Below are 17367 nucleotides of genomic sequence, written 5' to 3' on the forward strand. Positions count from 1 at the left end.
CCAGATTATTCGAATACACGAATTATCCAGATATCCGAAATCTCCAGATAGGTGCATTATCCGGACCGTTTCATCGTTTATCCGTTTTACGTGCTATCCACGTATTCTTTTATTCGTCATTTACGAATTTCACTGCACGTATTTATTCTCTGGATATTTGGATATCCGCATTATCCGTTGCATCCGAAACGGATATTGGATAATTTCAAATTCGGATATCCGTTATCCGGATTATCTGGCCATCTCTAATTCGAACCACAGGGGCAGCGCCAGGATTAATAGTCTAGGGTACCGAGAGGGGTTGCAGAATGAAATTTATGGGGTGCGAATTTGAATCAGCTTAACTTGTTTGCCAAGCCAAGACTACCAGTGATTTGCTTCATTTTTGTTTTGTTCAGCCTCAAGAACCACGCGTTTTGCAATTAGAACGAACAAAGTTTGTTAAAGGTAGGCTATATATCGTAACGCAGCTACATCACATAACGCAATGTTACTTCTGCGTTTGGGATCGAACCAAGAACCTCTAGATTGAATTGGGTGATGTAATCATTTCTCATTCATCTCTAAGATGGTTATCACTCGCTTGGCCTAAATGTGATAAATGCAAGAGGTTACATTTAAAGGAATGGCGATAGAAATTAACTTAAGTTACATTTGGGGTTTTGTACTCTCCATGACTGAATCGATATGGATTGGTTTAGAAAAGGATATTACTTTCCTTACAAATAGATTAAGATTATTCCCCCACTTGTCCTCTCAAATGTCACTTGTCTGACCTCCCTGTCAGACATCAATCTCATCACACACCATTGTCCTAATCGTTTTCCACTTTGCTTCTCTCTCACAATCTGCAGTCCTTACTCTGTCTCGTATTCTCGCCAACTGATCTCACTCCCTGTCAATTCCAACACTCCAAGCCTCCTCGTCTCCCAAGCCAACAACCTGGCTTACCTTTAACTTCGTTCTAATTGCATGTATTGTGTCTTACAAAAGCAGCGGCAATGCTTAACCACAATGCTGACGAAAAAAAGGAACTGCACCTAGAACGGGCGTACGCAGATGGGGGCTGATGGGGCAACAGACCCATCCGAAATTTTGAGAAAATCAATATTTTCAAATAAAAGCTGTGAAGAATTCGGGAATAACCAGAGTGGTAAATGCAAACCCCCATAAAACAACCCCCAATTGCTATTTTTGAGAGTGGAAAGATGTAAATGTACGAAATATCTTATTGTGTATAGCTACCGCCCCCATTCCCCCCCAGAAAACAGCTATGTACTATCCAACCCCTCTCGAAAAAAAATCTTGCCTACGCCAGTGGCCCCTAGTGCAGGAAAAAGTAAATACGGCTTTACTTTCAAGTTAGAATTAATGGCCTGCCTGTTGTATACAATAATAGCAATCTCACTTCCATAACAATGTACGCTCAATATGACGATTTGGTTGTACCGTGCGTTCATTTCGATCTTCAGCCGAGAGATCGGGAGAAGCGTGGCGGGCGGCGCTGACGGAGATGCCGACATTTGCGGCCTGTAATGCCCGCTTGTTTTTATGGACATATGCAGACATTTATATAAATATTGCAAAACGAGCACTAACCTGTGTTATAACACGCAAAAGTTATTCTGTAATTCATCCAAGTTCTGCCCTTATATACACAAATAAATACGCTATAGAAACGATGTTAAGAGCCACAGATAATAAAACATTTTAATCATAGTTTTGACCAGTAAAGTCCTGCTTAAGTTTATATCCTTGAAAGAGTTTTGTGTCGATGGGGATCGTTTGGAGGTTTCGAATGTGCAACACTGTATCAAGATTACACTGCAGACGAAACCGTTAAAAGTCAATGGTTTTCGTGAGCTTTCTTGCAATCCGAAATCTCCGAGCTCGAGTTTTTTTGTTCCTTCGCGACTAGATAAGACAGAGCTGTGAATATAGTGGCGAGCAGACATGTAAACCAAGGTAAAAAAAGGTAAACTGCTCCCCTGTGCATAGCACCACGCCATGAAGGCGTATAGGGGTGTGGGGGTAACGTCCCACAAACCAAGAGCGTGTTAATTTCGTACTGTGCGCAAGAGTGTTATTCTTGGTTACTTGCAGTTACTTGTTTGTGTTATTGCAGTGTGTATGTGTGTTGTGTCAGTTAGACGATTGGAATGCCAGCCGCAAGGTTCACGTTAGAACAAAGAATTCTTATGTATGACACTTACGTGAAAACAGACTCGTGTCGAGACGTGTGTAGGAAATTTGAACAGAAATTCCCAGGCGTTTCACCTCCACATAGAGATACGGTTAGACATCTTGTCCTTAAATTACGAGAAACTGGATCGTTAAATTTTAAAACACCTAAGCAAAAACGACGGATTCTAACCAAAGCAAAACTCGATGAACTTGGTGCAGCGTTAGAACGTTCTCCAAACAAACCTCTACGCCGTTTTTCACAGGAGATGGGCGTGTCAAAATCATCAGCACATACAGCCACTAAGCTACTAAAATGAAAACCGTACTCTTATAACACAGGTTAGTGCTCGTTTTGTAATATTTATATAAATGTCTGCATATGTCCATAAAAATAAGCGGGCATTACAGGGCGCAAATGTCGGCCGCCACGCTTCTCCTGATCTCTCGGCTGAAGATCGAAATGAACGCACGGTATTAAGTCATAATATGACAAGAGTCAATAGCATTTTGGTTGAAAATATGTTTTGAAAAACAAGAAATTAAGTGGTGTGTAGGCACCGAGGAGCGGATATTATATCCTAAAACCACATTTTTATCTTTTCTTCTTTTCTGGGAGACACTAGGGGGCAGACCAGGAGAGGGGGCGTTCTTCCTCTGTCCCCCCTTCTGGCCTCGCCGTCAGCTTTCAGATACCACACTGTCGACGATACGCACCTAAATGTATTAGGTTTGTATTAATTGGTTTGTTTTTGGGAGACGTACAACTATATTTATAGTCAGAATGGTATTTGAAAGGGCTTGATGAGGAATGCCCCCCCCCCCTTTCTGCTTACCACATCCTCTTTGTGTTTGTGCTCGATACCCGGTGGAGGCACATGATGGTTAGGATCTCGCTTTAAACTGTAGGCCCAGTACCTTGCCATTCATAGTGTGGACTTGAAACAAACAAGAAAACACGTATTTCTGTTTGTAAGTTTTGGTCGTTTGGGGGTGGGGTTCTGTGTATATAATTTATACAATAGCGAGATGCTTCTAAAATATTTACTTCATTTTTTCCGGTGGAAATTTCGTAAATTCCACACTATTCTTCTCAGAAATCTAGGCAATTAAAAAAAGGTAAAGTGTTCCACGCCATGAAGGCATATAGGGGGTGTGGGGGGTAACGCCCCACACTTTCTTGATCCGGTCGTGAGTGGGGGTGCACGCCCCTGACCGCCTTTACCCCCCAGGGTTTCCTCCAGGTACCCATGTCATTCGACGCTGGGTGGGCGCCAGGGCCGCTTCCAACGTTAGAAAAGTTCCCGGCTAAAGTACCTTTAGCATGGTAACCACCAGACGCGTTACAGGGGGAAAAAAATACAAATTTTACAGCAGTCCGAAAAATAAGCTGTACGTGGCAACCCTGCCGTCACGCTTGACGAAACCGGTTTAATCCAGTTTCTTCTAGTTAGATCCAACATATAACGCGACGTCGCTGTAAGAAATACCGAACAATGAATGTTGTATTTTAAAAGTATTATGTATTTTTGCATGGCGTACCCTCGCAGGGGGTAGCAAACAATACAGACATGGTATGCATGTTGGATCATCACTGTTTACAATCTTTAATCATGAGAACAACAGATATTCGCAGTTTGGGACCTGTGTGTCTTTTCAAGAACTCCCTAGAAATTATGCCAGCCGAACTGGCCAAGTCGAATGGTACAACCGATAGATGTCTCGCCAGTCACTACTTTTGATAATACCAAATATTTTCCTTAATTGCAGTTATCATATTAAGCTGTCTTCTCCTTTAATTTTAGAAGTTTAAAACAGATAATCCTGTGGCATAAGTAAGAACTGACAACGTAAAGTTTTCATTACTGCAACAACAACCATACATAAACTATAAAACCTTTGCTTAAATGTATTCAATTTATCACGGACATTACAAACGTAGAAATTATAGTTTTCTCTTGTGTTTCTGTTCAAAACTCGTATACGTTGAAGCAACATTAGAAATAGGTTATGTCCTGGAAGTAAAGTGTACAAAAACAATTGCAGCAGGAATCATTCCAATGAAATGTTTCAGAGTTCGAAGCAAGTTCAGTCTTATTGTCATTGTTTTTATAGTAAAATAATCTGTGTAAAATACTGTAAGCTTAAGTGTAACCCTACTTCAAGTAACAAATAATAATAACATGAGGGTGCGTTGTGAAACAGGGATAACTTGTTCATTCCAAAACGTCATTGGGTAAATCCATATAAAGTGGTCCAATTTCGAATTATTTTGGCGCTCAAACATTTCAGAAAAAACATTGGAGCAGCCCAAGGATGGTATAATTTTTACTATTACATTAAATTGTTAATTATTATTATTAATAATTGTAAATTATAACCAATAAAATTTTCTCTGAAAAATTTGGATACAAATATTAGCTTGATATAGGCCAACATTAATTATATATATTGCATTAACAATATAGTTTTTACACTTAACTCTACTAGAGTCAGCTGTTGTGTTAAAAAAAACTACTTTTGTGCGTGTCTTAGTAATATACCTTTCAGAATTTTTCTAACCAATGTAATGTTTTGACCAATTTGAAGATGTTGTTTATTTGTTTATTTAGATTCAAGTACACGTCTTGTTTGTTAAAATTTTTGTTTCAGAGCAATTAACAAAGGATATCATTTTGTCCAAAGCGACGATATCCAAAACGAGTGTTTAACGACCAAAAATTAAATTAAGTTTAGGCGGTTGCGTATCCAGGAAATTTCTAAATGGACCACTACTTCTTTTTAGAAACCACTCCTATATTTTACCATCTTTTCTTTAGTCGTTCTTGTTGTAAGGAAAGCTTTGCCTCCCCCCTCCCCTTCCATTGCCAGAGTAAGCCAGTCAACACATTTTAAATACAAGTCATTGTTCGGTTATTATCACAGCAACCCGTCTTAAATATTGGATCTAATAGTCTATGTGCCAGCCAAGGTGTTGGTATAATTTGAAGGTACTAATTTTCCTTTATACCACAGTTGCATGGTTATGAATGGATGCCAAACAATCGTGATTGCCATCTCAAAGTGGTAGCTAATAGAAATGGCGGACAATCCAAGATGGCGGATGTTGAAATTTTAAAAAAATAACTATATCTCTGAAACCAACAGCCCGATTTCAACGAACTTTCTTTTAAATGAAAGCTTGATATAGCCTATGTTCTATATTTAATGTTGTCTTTAGTTTTCCGAAAGGAGGAACCGTTAAATAGTTGTTTTTGCTGTTGTAGTACAGGGGCGGCGCCAGAAATTTTCGACCGGGTGGGCAGAAGCTCCATAGTGATAGATTAGGGTGGGCAGTATAAATGTAAGACCATATATAGTATATATGTGTATGTAAGACGTATGTATCCTCCTCTCTCTTACACTCCCGATTTTCCTCTTACTTCTTTTCCATTTCCTTTTCTTGTTTTCCTCTTTATTCTTTTCTAATCTATTGTCGCATCCTGTTCCATTTCCTTTCGTTTTGTCTCTGATGGACACAATTATTTCAAGGAAGTGTTTAGCCATGTGCAGCCATACCCCAGCCATACATTCTAATCACATTCTTTCATGCATGTTAATACAGTGAAATAAATGTGAATTAGTTTTAAGCTTGTGTTGCAAATACAAGGCACATACTTGATTTTATGTATTCGGCTACAATGATAGAAAGTGCGATGGTAGACAATCGTGAAGTTTCTCGTAATTTAAATGCATGTTCCTGAGCATAGTATTTTCATCGTATGAGTTTTTGACTGAAAGAGTTTTCTTCCTCCTTGGGGGTTACTTTTCTTAGCTTACAAGGTTTGTACAACTGACAAATCTATCTGAATGTTTGTAGTAGCAGCGATTGGATGCCAACATTTGAGGGGCAAGGACAATATACGCAGGGGTGCCCATCTCCCCCAAGGCCAATGGCACATCCCCACAAAAATCATGTCCATGTCATCCGCCCCCCCCCCCCAAATCATATCATTTGCGCCCTGAAACTATATCGTAATCCCTACACCGAAAGTAACTTTTTTCTTAGCTTTTTGTTCCAAATGATGCACCTGATTTAAAATAAGCAGTATACCAACACTAAGAACTATATTTTAAGAAGTGATGTTACTCATGAATATGGAGAATATCGCTCATGTCTTGTAATGCAGCTATAGCATAAAAATTCACATCCACCTCAGCAAAGCGCCAAACACGCATTGTTGTAACAAACATATTATTGCGAGCGAAGCAAGCAAGAACATTTTTACATCCATTTCTTTGCAGGATTTCAAGAATATTAATTTAACGGGGTGTCAATACTTTCTTAGGATCCCTGTATATTTAGTATTTTCCAACTTTTGTTTTGGAACGTTCGGGGTCGAAAACGTGTTGATATCATATCGCTAAATACAGTCTCCAAAATTTAATATTCAAACTCTCTCTTCACTACAGAAATCCCTTGACAATCTAAGATTTAACACTTTATCAAGAGCTTCCTCTCTCCCCCTTTAAATTTTATACTCAATCCTACCTCAAAAATATCCATGCCAATTATAGACTTACTGTTGATATTGAAGACTGGATATTATCCTCCAAAAAATTAATTCTCGGTCTCCACACCAGAATTTCTGCAACATTCTAAGACAATAGTAATACACAAGAATTGGAGACCTTAATGCTCAATGCCCCTCTAACTAAAATACCCGCCATAATCTAAGACTTAGAGTTGAATACTGTCCCCGCCAACGTTTAATTTGGAATTCCCCCCAGAACCCACGTGTCAATTAAGGCCTACTATATAAGAGTTGGATATTTATCCCCCCCCTGCACCTTCAATAATGACCTTAAACGCTTTCTTTTCTTCATTTAATGGATTAAATATGGTGAATTTAAGGTGTAAAATTTTTACCTGTATTTTGGAAAAATATATAAATGTTCAAATTTACCTTATTTGAAGGGAAAAAATCCGCCAAAGAATCTCGATGGCGCAACCTGCGCCATAATCCCCCCTGTGGGTACCCCTGAATATACGTTTTCTTGGTAGAAAAGGCTTAGCATAAAGAGGCCATACTGCGGGGGCAAAAAGTGGCAAAGTGTGGCTGGGGAACAGCATCCCTCACTTCCCGCCCCTCCTAATCGCCACCACTGAATGTTTGGATTAAAATGAACGTCTTATTAGGAATGATTTAAAACACACACGGAAAACAAATTATTTGTTCATTGTCCATTAAGTATCCCTAGGCTAATGAAAGGCTATTTTGACAAAATATCACTCGTCATAAGTAATAAACAAGTAAGATTGAGAAATCTGTTCAGAATTTAAGAGATTATTAACTAAGTTGCTCTTCGTTTTCTGAAGAACTGCCATATTACTAATGCGGGAGAATCAATACACGTATGGTTGGTTACATGAACATATTTTTTTTAGGTAACAAAATTATTTAGGACACAAGGAATTCATCGAAATTGATCACCGTACCAGTAATACTTCATCTATTTTTCATTGGGTTGTATGGCGTGACCATTTCGAACACACTAGATTGTCAACCTCTATCCTGTGCAGCATACCCTGGAAACTTTATTCTTTCAGGGCAACGAGTCCCTGGCGCCTGGAACCACTGTCAAAGTAATAATTTATGAGGGTTTGTATTTTGAGTGTCAGCGTGTGTTTGTTTTCGCTCCTTCGTTACTTTCATCTAATCACCATTCAACCTTATAACCTCGTCATTATTAAAATTACCAGAAAAATGACTTACAATAAAACAAAACAACCAGAACTTACTCTTCCAAAAATGGTGTTTCATTAGTTTATACCTCTTAGAAAGTTGAGGTGGTAATTTCAATCGCACAGCGTTTCATTAGTGGATCGAGGCAGCTAATTCCGTGAACAATGACGTTGTTTTCCGAAAGTCTCAAATATTTGTCTGAGGCAATCACCCTCTTAAAATGCCACGTTTGGTGCGAGTTATTTCTGTATATCTTTCCCCCAATGGTATAACGCTGTCGCATTATAATGAAGAGGTCCTGTGTTCGACTCACACAGGTTCGGACTACACGTTAAACTCAGCGGCGTTCATTCAGGATACGCAAGGTACGCACTGCGTACCCACAACACAGTAAGAAAAAATAAACATTTTTTCGTCTTCCCCGAACATGAAAATTCAACAATTATCGCTCCGAAAGCAGTTCCACTGCAAGAAATTCCGATTTCCGCACGAACACGCTGCTGCCTTCCTGAAGGCAGTGCCGAATGATCCCGATTGTGACTTCGGCACCCACCCGATCCGCGTTCCTGCCGATTTCCGCAGAAAGACGCTGTTTCTTCTGCTTGGTACCCAAGAAATTCGGAAGGTAACCCCATTGGCTCATATCAGCCCCGGCCACGTGTTTGGGTCTGCCCGCGCCTACCCTCTCTCCCACTTCTTTCCAGGTTCTAAGCATCGAGGGTACCCAAGATTTTGACAGCGTATGCAGTGTTGACAGTAGTCAACATATTTTTTTCTGGAATGCTTAGCTTACTAGCATTTAGCAGCCACGCGTAGATAGATCACTGTTGGGTTGCAATAAAAATACATTATAAAAAGTGATACAGGAATCAGACAGGAGGGCAAGAATATGTAGTGGTGGAAGATCATATTTAATATACGCGTAAACTATCACATATAAAATATTTATGTGAGGTTAAAGTTACACTAGCAAGTTTTTTTTTTTTCGTATAGGGAGGTGAGGACCAGAATGGACTGTCACTGTGTCGAGGGGAAAATTTGTGAACAATTTGCAAGTTTCGCACAATTCTCAGAGTATGAGAGTATCTGTTTATCTACTTTCGGGATCAACATTTACTTTGAGTTCCATAGCATGGGTGTTGATTGTTGACCCGACGATATGAATGAATGATAAAAGAAAAACATAATAAAACACAATGCTTACAATGGGATTAGAATGAGCCCCCCCCTCCCGCCAGACATTGCAAAGTGATGTACGGTAGTTTAGCTTTTGAAGTGTTCTGGGATGTATGCTGACGTATTTTCTACTTGTCCTTAATTATCTCCCTTCTACAAAATACTTTGTCGACTGGCAACTCCGATTCATTCGTCCACAACAACGCGTGGTTTTCGGGCATAGCGGGACCGGACACAACGTACCGTGGGAGGTTGACTTTTGCTTTCTTCTGTCGTGTGAAATTTGCAGCGAGTGTTTCGTTCATATTATTTACATTACAGGATCTCTATTGTTTGTCGGTGCTGTGAAGTGATAAAATAGGGGGACCGGGAGTTATTGATGACATACTGGAGAAGGGATTTTCGGAATTTACGAAAAAAGTGCAAACAATCCGAAATGGAAGGTCTGTTCCTGATTTGGAAAAATTGTTTCAGGCAGGAGTTGTGAAGGATGGTAAGCAGTATATTAGGAATTTTGATTTTTGAGAAGAAGAAAAAATATCTATACAGAGTGATTGACTGAGTAGAAAAACAGTGAAACTTTATTGTTGGCCTTATTCGTTGGTTTCCTCTGCGAAAGATGTTGTGAAATAGTAGAGGATACTGAGATTTATCAAATATATTACATGAAATTTGAAAGGACGAAAAATGATTGAGCCATTTCCTTCCCGTTCAATGTTCATCGCACTGCATGAAGGAAATAATCAAAGTTGAATTGTTGGACTCTACGTAGCTACTATCAGAATATATTTGCGAATATAAAATATCATACATATATTTTATCTCGTTACATTTGGATATTGATACAAGGATGAGAAATTTCCCATTCTAAAATTGTAGAAAAAAGTTATTTTCTGAATAACATGATGGCCACGGAGGGGGGGGGGGGTTCTGGCCCCCATAATTCATTTCGGTTGGCCCATGTTGCGTACCCTAGTTTAAATGTCACCGCACGCCACTGGTTAAACTGTAGGTTTAGTCCCGATTAGCATATCGGAGCATAAAAGTGGGCTTAGAAACAAACTAACAAAATCGTCTACTATATACTTCGTGACATAACTTTAACTTTATTCTTTACTTCAGCTGCATCTACAGATTCTGTTGACATTTTTGGCTGATTCATATGACAAAATTTATGTGTGGAACGAGGATTTCTAAATAGGATAAGCCACTCATTAGCAATTGAATAATTCTGTAGCTTTTTCCACATATAACTGATTTATTAAAAATTTATTCACTTCGTTATTGTAGTGATTGTTGTGATTCCTTCTTATTAGTAGAACGAATATAAAGTTGATATTTCGTATACCATATTGATATTTGAAGATGACAGGTATATAAAAATTGTAATGAAAAAAAAGGGACACTTCCGGAATTTCAATGCAGAGCTAATTAAAATTATATTATACTCTATAGCAGGCATGTCGAACTTCAATGAAGCAGTGATCTACTTTTTATTGTCACAACAGACAGTGAGCTACTATTAATCGATAATCTTTGCAAAAATTTGTACCTACTCAGCCATTATACATTATAGAAGTTGAACTCAAATAACGTATATTCGTATAATTACAATAGATAACTGCGATCGACCAACAAACGCCCCGCGATCGACGCGTAGGACATGCCTGCTCTATAGCATACTTAAACTCGAAGGTTTATGGCTGGAGCAACACAAGCCTTCCATCTCTCCCTATCCTGGACAAGATCAATCCAATCTTTCCCATCCTTAACGATTTATTTTAGGTCCATCTCAACGTTATCCCTCCATACTCGTCTTAGCCTTCCTACTGGTTCCTTACCATCAGGTTTCCCAACAAGAATCCTGTAAACTATTCTTTCCTCTGCCATTCGTGTCACATGGCCTGCCAATCTAACTAAGTCTTCTTGATTATATTATTCTAATATTAATTAAAAAGTCGAAATAATTTATTGTGTTGCTGGTGGAAGTAACATTAAGATGATGTTTAAATTTGTTTATTTGGAGATTATTTTAATCATAGCCAGGCTGGAATATATATACAGGGTGACTGGTAATTAGATGTATTCCCTGAAAGGGGTTAAAGTAGAGACAATTTGCAATAAATTTGACCATATGATACCCCGTCCGAAAATTAGCAGTTTTCGAGATAATCGAATTGCAATTGTTTTTTTTAAAAAATGACAATTTTCCACATAAAAAGATGAATTGAGAAAAAACTGCTCATTGTATGGAACTTATTTCAGCGTTTTCTGATAGCTAACAAATAAGTGGTTCTTTGGAAAAAAGTTTTTCCCAAATAACAATCACATGTAAGTAACGGGTGGGTCTAAACTTACAAGTGGTGATAAAAAAATGCACTCTTAGTTTACTTGGCAACGTATTAATAACAAAAATGGTATGACACGAAGCGTACAAATTACTTTAATTACTTCCTTGTGTTATCTGCTATCAAACAAGGTACAAATGTTGCTAACATTCACATTTGTGTACAAGAAATAATACTTCATTCATCTTCATGTGAATGGAATCAATGAACAATACAATTAAATAACATTACACGTCTTGCTCAAAGTGGACACCTCCGTTATGAATGCAGGCACGCAGGTTTTTACGGACATTTGGTCTCTTTACTCGTGATGTGATGGTGTCCTTGATGTGTTGACCAGCTGTTAAGATCCTCTCCCTGAGCTCTTCTTGCGAGTTTACCGGTGTCTTGTCATGTGGCTCCAAGTCGCAAGGCGTGAAATCGATCGGGGGATCGAGCTGGGCAGTCATCATGATAATAAATCATGTCACGTCTTGTAGCTAGAGGCACATCCTCCAACAACATTGCCATCCCGTTCCTCAAGAAATGTTCATAAGTGATGCCATTTAAGATTTGGGGCAGGAAAAATGGTTCGATCAAATTATTGTTGATTATGCCCATCCATACTTGTGCCTGGGCGTGTGACAGTGGCTGGATGAAAATTACCCAAAGAAATAGATTGGCCGAGGCGGCCCGATTCCCTGGCCGGCTCGATCCCCCGATTTGACGCCTTGCGACTTTTACATTTGGAGCCACATGACAAGACACCGGTAAACTCGCAAGAAGAGCTCAGGAAGAGGATCTTAACAGCTGATCAACACATCAAGGACACCATCACATCACGAGTAAAGAGACCAAATGTCCGTAAAAACCTGCGTGCCTTCATTCGTAACGGAGGTGCCCACTTTGAGCAAGACGTGTAATGTTCTTTAATTGTATTGTTCATTGATTCATTCACATGAAGATGAATGAAGTATTATTTCTTGTACACAAATGTGAATGTTAGCAACATTTGTACCTTGTTGGATAGCTGATGACTCAAGGAAGTAATTTACGTAATTTGTACGCTTCGTGTCATACCATTTTTGTTATTAATACGTTGCCAAGTAAACTAAGAGTGCATTTTTCTATCATCACTTGTAAGTTTAGACCCACCCGTTACTTACAAGTGATTGTTATTTGGGAAAAACTTTTTTTTTTTTTCAAAGAACCACTTATTTGTTAGCTATGAGAAAACGCTGAAATAAGTTCCATACAATGAGCAGTTTTTTCTCAATTCATCTTTTTATGTGGAAAATTGTCATTTTTAAAAAAAACAATTGAAACTCGATTATCTCGAAAACTACTAATTTTCGGACGGGGTATCATATGGTCAAATTTATTGCAAATTGTCTCTACTTTAACCCATTTCAGGGAATACATCTAATTACCAGTCACCCTGTATACGTAGTGGAGGTCCGGAGCTGCAGCCCTCAAGTTCACCAACAATTCTGATTTAATCTTGATCATACCCTGCATAATTTTGAACGTCCTAAGCCTACTAGCTGCTTTTAAACATGGAAGTATTAATTTGATCACAGTTCTTGTTTCAACAATGATAAAAGTGGCTTTTTATGGGTTTATAATATGTGAACATTTCCAGCATAGATAATATTCACAAGTAAAATATACATGTAATGAACACCAGGTTACACTTAAATATTTAATCATTCATATATCCCCGAGTATATGTACTTATTGAATTTGATTGGGTGGGCAATCGAGTGGGCACAGGAATTTTTGGGTGGGCGCTTGCCCACCCGTGCCCACCCCTGTCGCCGTCCCTGTTGTAGTATTAACTAGCCATAGATTTTGTTTAATTGTTACCGATGTTCGTGGAAGAATGTTATTGATTGATTGAAATTAAAATTTTGTATGCGTCAGTACTTAGGCTATTTTCACCCGTCATATTATATGAGGCCAAGCCCCTTACAATACAAAATCACCATGCGCGTCTCTAAAATCTCGTTCCTCAGGGTAAAAACCGAGGCGGTACTGGTGCAGTCAGCACATATATTCCTATGAGCAATACACAGGAGACCATACATACAACCATGCAAAGGTAGCCTCCCCGATGGCTTAGTGTAACGTCGGTCGTCGACTTGTGATCAAGGGGACCCGGGTTCGATACCCTGTGGAGGCACAAAGTGGTTCGGATCCCACTTTAAACTGTAGGTCCACTCCAGATTGAACCTACGGCCAGCACAATTCGTTGTAGTGTTGCTTGATTTGAGATTTTCTTTTTAAGTGCACTTTATGCACAGATAGGAAAATCTGGAGTGGACCTACAGTTTAAAGTGGAATCCGAAGCACGTTGTGCCTCCACAGGGTATCGAACCCTGGTCCCCTTGATCACAAGTCGACGACCGACGTTACACTAAGCCATCGGGGAGGCTACCTTTGTATGGTTGTATGTATGGTCTCCTGCGTATTGCTCATAGGAATATATGTGCTGAATGCTCCAGTACCGCCTCGGTTTTTACCCTGAGGAACGAGATTTTAGAGACGCGCATGGTGATTTTGTATTGTAAGGGGCTTGGCCACATATAATATGACGGGTGAAAATAGCCTAAGTACTGACGCATACAAAATTTTAATTTCAATCAATCAAATAACATTCTTCCACGAACATCGGTAACAATTAAACAAAATTAATGGCTAGTTAATACTACAACAGCAAAAACAACTATAAACTACTTAACGGTTGCTCCTATCGAAAAACTGAATATAGCATTAAATATAGAACATATATCAAGCTTTCATTTAAAAGAAAGTTCGTTGAGATCGGGCTGTTGGTTTCAGAGATATAGTCATTTTTTAAAATGTCAACATCCGCCATCTTGGATCGGCCGCCATTTCTATTAGCTACCACTTTGAGATGGCAATCATGGTTTTTTGGCATCCATTCATTACCATGTAACGGTGGTATAAAGAAAAATTAGTAACTCCAAATTATACCGAATTCTTGATTTTGGCCACTTGGCCCATAGACTATACCTACAAGAAAGCGGTTTCGTCAAGCCGGACGGCAGGGTTGCCACGTACAGCTTAGTTTTCGAACAAGTTTTTTTTCATACATTTTCTTCTGTATACACGTGTTAAAAACAGAGTTCATGCATTGTGTGGCAAGGATAATGTAAAATGTCTATGAGACAGGGTTGCCACCTGCAGCTTGTTTTTCGGACAACTCTTGTACATTTTCTTAGGTGTACACGTGTTAAAAACAGAGTTCATGCTTTCACAGTGTGGCAAGGATAGTGAAAAATGCATACGATGAACGTCAGTGTTGCCACATGCAGTTTCGGACAACTCTTGTTCATTGTATTAGGTGTAGACGTGTTCAAAACAGAGTTCATGCATTGTATGGCAAGGATAGTGTAAAATGTCTACGATTAATGACAGGGTTGCCACCTGCAGCTTTTTTTATAACCCTTATAAATGTTTTCAGTATATATGTTTTAATAACAGAGTTCATGCATTGTGTGGTAATGATAGTGTAAAATTGCTACGATTGCACTACGTCTTTTATAACAACAGTCTACCAATCCACAAGGTTAACTACCTTCATAAAGACAAACTAACTACCAGAATGTCAAACGGGGCAACAGAGTGCAAGAAGCATTCGCTTGCTTTGCTGCCAGTTGTAAATGTTCACAGTACTCACAACTCGCTGAGAACCTCAGTCTCGCCGCTAGCAGCCTTGGCTTCAAGAACCTCAGTAAATCCACATCATCTGCAAAACAGAAAATTTTGGCCCTCTCCTGTAAGTAACTGCCAGACAACTTATACCTACGTGCGAAAACATATGCAGACAAAACACTAACTGCACATACAGAAAAAAAGCTTACATTGAATTAAAACTATGTACATGTCTATGGCATGCCTTCATGCATTGTTGTAGAATACTGGACACTCGGGGTAAGTAAGTAACAATGGTGAGGATACCTTAACTTTAGACCGCCGAGCGGGTTTTCGAAAGTAACCTCTCTCTGGCCGCCGCCTTTGCGCGCGATTTTTAAATTTTACACTTATTTCAGAAAAACGTTATATCTCGGAGACTATTTGAGCAATCTACTTCGGGTAACTTTTGTTTTGCAGCTAGAATATCAAGGCATGCAACCGTGTAGTAATTAAAACGCCAAAGCCAATAAGAGGGGTTAAGTGGGCCGCGGCCCCCAACTTTCAATGAAAAAAAATCATAAAAATGTGGAGTTTTTTTCACATATTCGATAATGTAATGCACCCAGGAACATGAAATGATTTTTATTCGGTTGAGAAAGGACCATTCTTTGAAAATAAGGCTAAAGTTTGCGTCCCCTTCCAAAAATAGCGGGGGAAGAGGGGGCAAACTCCCCATTTTTATGATTTTTTCATTGAAAGTTGGGGGCCGCAGCCTACCCAACAACTCTTATTGCCTTCGGCATTTTGATTCCTACACGGTTGCATGCCCTGATGTTTTAGCTGCAACACAAAAGCTACCCGAAGTAGATTGGTCAAATAGTCTATGAGTTATAACATTTTTTGTCAAATAAGTTTACAAATTTAAAATTCGCGCCAACTTTCATAGGTAACTTTGGAGTCGGGGTGGGGAGGGGGGGTACTGGGTGGGTGGGTTTTCTTCCACATGACATTTCAAAGTTTTATCTGAACATCTGTCAGCGTTTACAACCTCACATACAAGTATGAAGCATGAACTTTTTAATCAGCACGACTACGTCTATTTTCTATGGGTCACATGTGACCCATTGGCCGAGTAAAGGTTAATCACTCTCTCTACAGACTACGATGTATTAATGTATAATATTGTAACGCTGGGAAATGGATCATAACTGAGTTACAGCCGTTATAGTGCCTTCATCTGGCTGTATCGCTGTTCATATAATAAAACGGTCAGCTCAACCAAAGTGAGAAAAATCCCGCCAAACTCGTGACAGTCATTTGTTTTCTTCCTCTTGCTCCCCTTCGCTTGTGCTCGAGTATCCCCGTGTTGCTAGTTTTGTAACTTTTCTTCCTTGCTTCGTTGTCAAAATATTCAACAACGTCAAGTAAGGATCCCCAAGTGAAACTGAGCCTCTTGTATTAACGTCGTTGTTTAAATACACAGTTTTACTTTTGCGCCGGTAGATGGTGTTGTAAGTTAGAACTTAGCTGTTATCATCGGAAAGTGTTAGGCCTGTTTTAGACGAAAGCATTTTCCTTAGCATTTTCCTTAACATTTATGCCAGGACTAAAATGCTACCGTGGAAAGTGAAAAATCTCACAGCATTTCAGATGCCCAGGCATGTTTCATGGCATTTCTCAAGGATAGAATCGGTCATATTCCCGTAGCATAACCAATCAGAAGTGACCTCTAGGTCACGTGTGCAGATGTAATGGCGGTCGAGTGAGATGTAAACAAGGCATCACTTCACATTTTTGAAAGCTGATAACTATTCAACCGTGAGGAATAACGTTTCCTATTTAAAGGTATTAGGTAAATATCAGTTGCACTGCTTAAGAACACACTTTACAGCGAAGACAGTACACGAATGGATGAATAAAATAGTTGTTTCAATTGTAAATACCGGGCACGGGCTCATCTCGTATGGTTATCGTGCTGTATATATTTACCTAACGTTCTCTGCACCACCTGCAAGCTTCGATTCGCAATTGCAACTCATAACCGGAATGTTGAATGAAATGCTTCCGTGTAAGCATGGTCTGCTAAAAAAATGCTCCAAGATTTATTTCACCACCATTTTGGTAACGCAAGGGCAGGAGAATATCGTAACCAGCTGATTGCATCGCCCACGCGCCTTTCACTCGCGTTGAGAATTCGAGGAGAGTGCTAGGGTTTTTTCTCTTATTGGTCAAGCTGCAGTGTTAGATTTTACCAAAGTGTTTCATATGTAAATTAATGGATGTAAAAAAAAGCTACT

The 17367-nt window shown here is 39.2% G+C and overlaps 1 protein-coding gene across 1 annotated transcript in view; it reads right to left on the reverse strand.

Moving 5' to 3' along the window:
* wake (ankyrin repeat and fibronectin type III domain containing protein wide awake) overlaps positions 1–17367 on the reverse strand; it is a 727887-nt gene that overhangs the window by 340909 nt on the left and 369611 nt on the right. The window contains exon 3 of the mRNA XM_083110519.1: positions 15114–15182. Within this exon, the coding sequence (XP_082966645.1) occupies positions 15114–15182 (69 nt within the window). The remainder of the gene's footprint in view (positions 1–15113; positions 15183–17367) is intronic.

The sequence above is a fragment of the Lepisma saccharinum genome, chromosome 24 (assembly GCF_977018435.1).
Source record: "Lepisma saccharinum chromosome 24, izLepSacc3.1, whole genome shotgun sequence".
Classification (NCBI taxonomy): Eukaryota; Metazoa; Arthropoda; class Insecta; order Zygentoma; family Lepismatidae; genus Lepisma; species Lepisma saccharinum.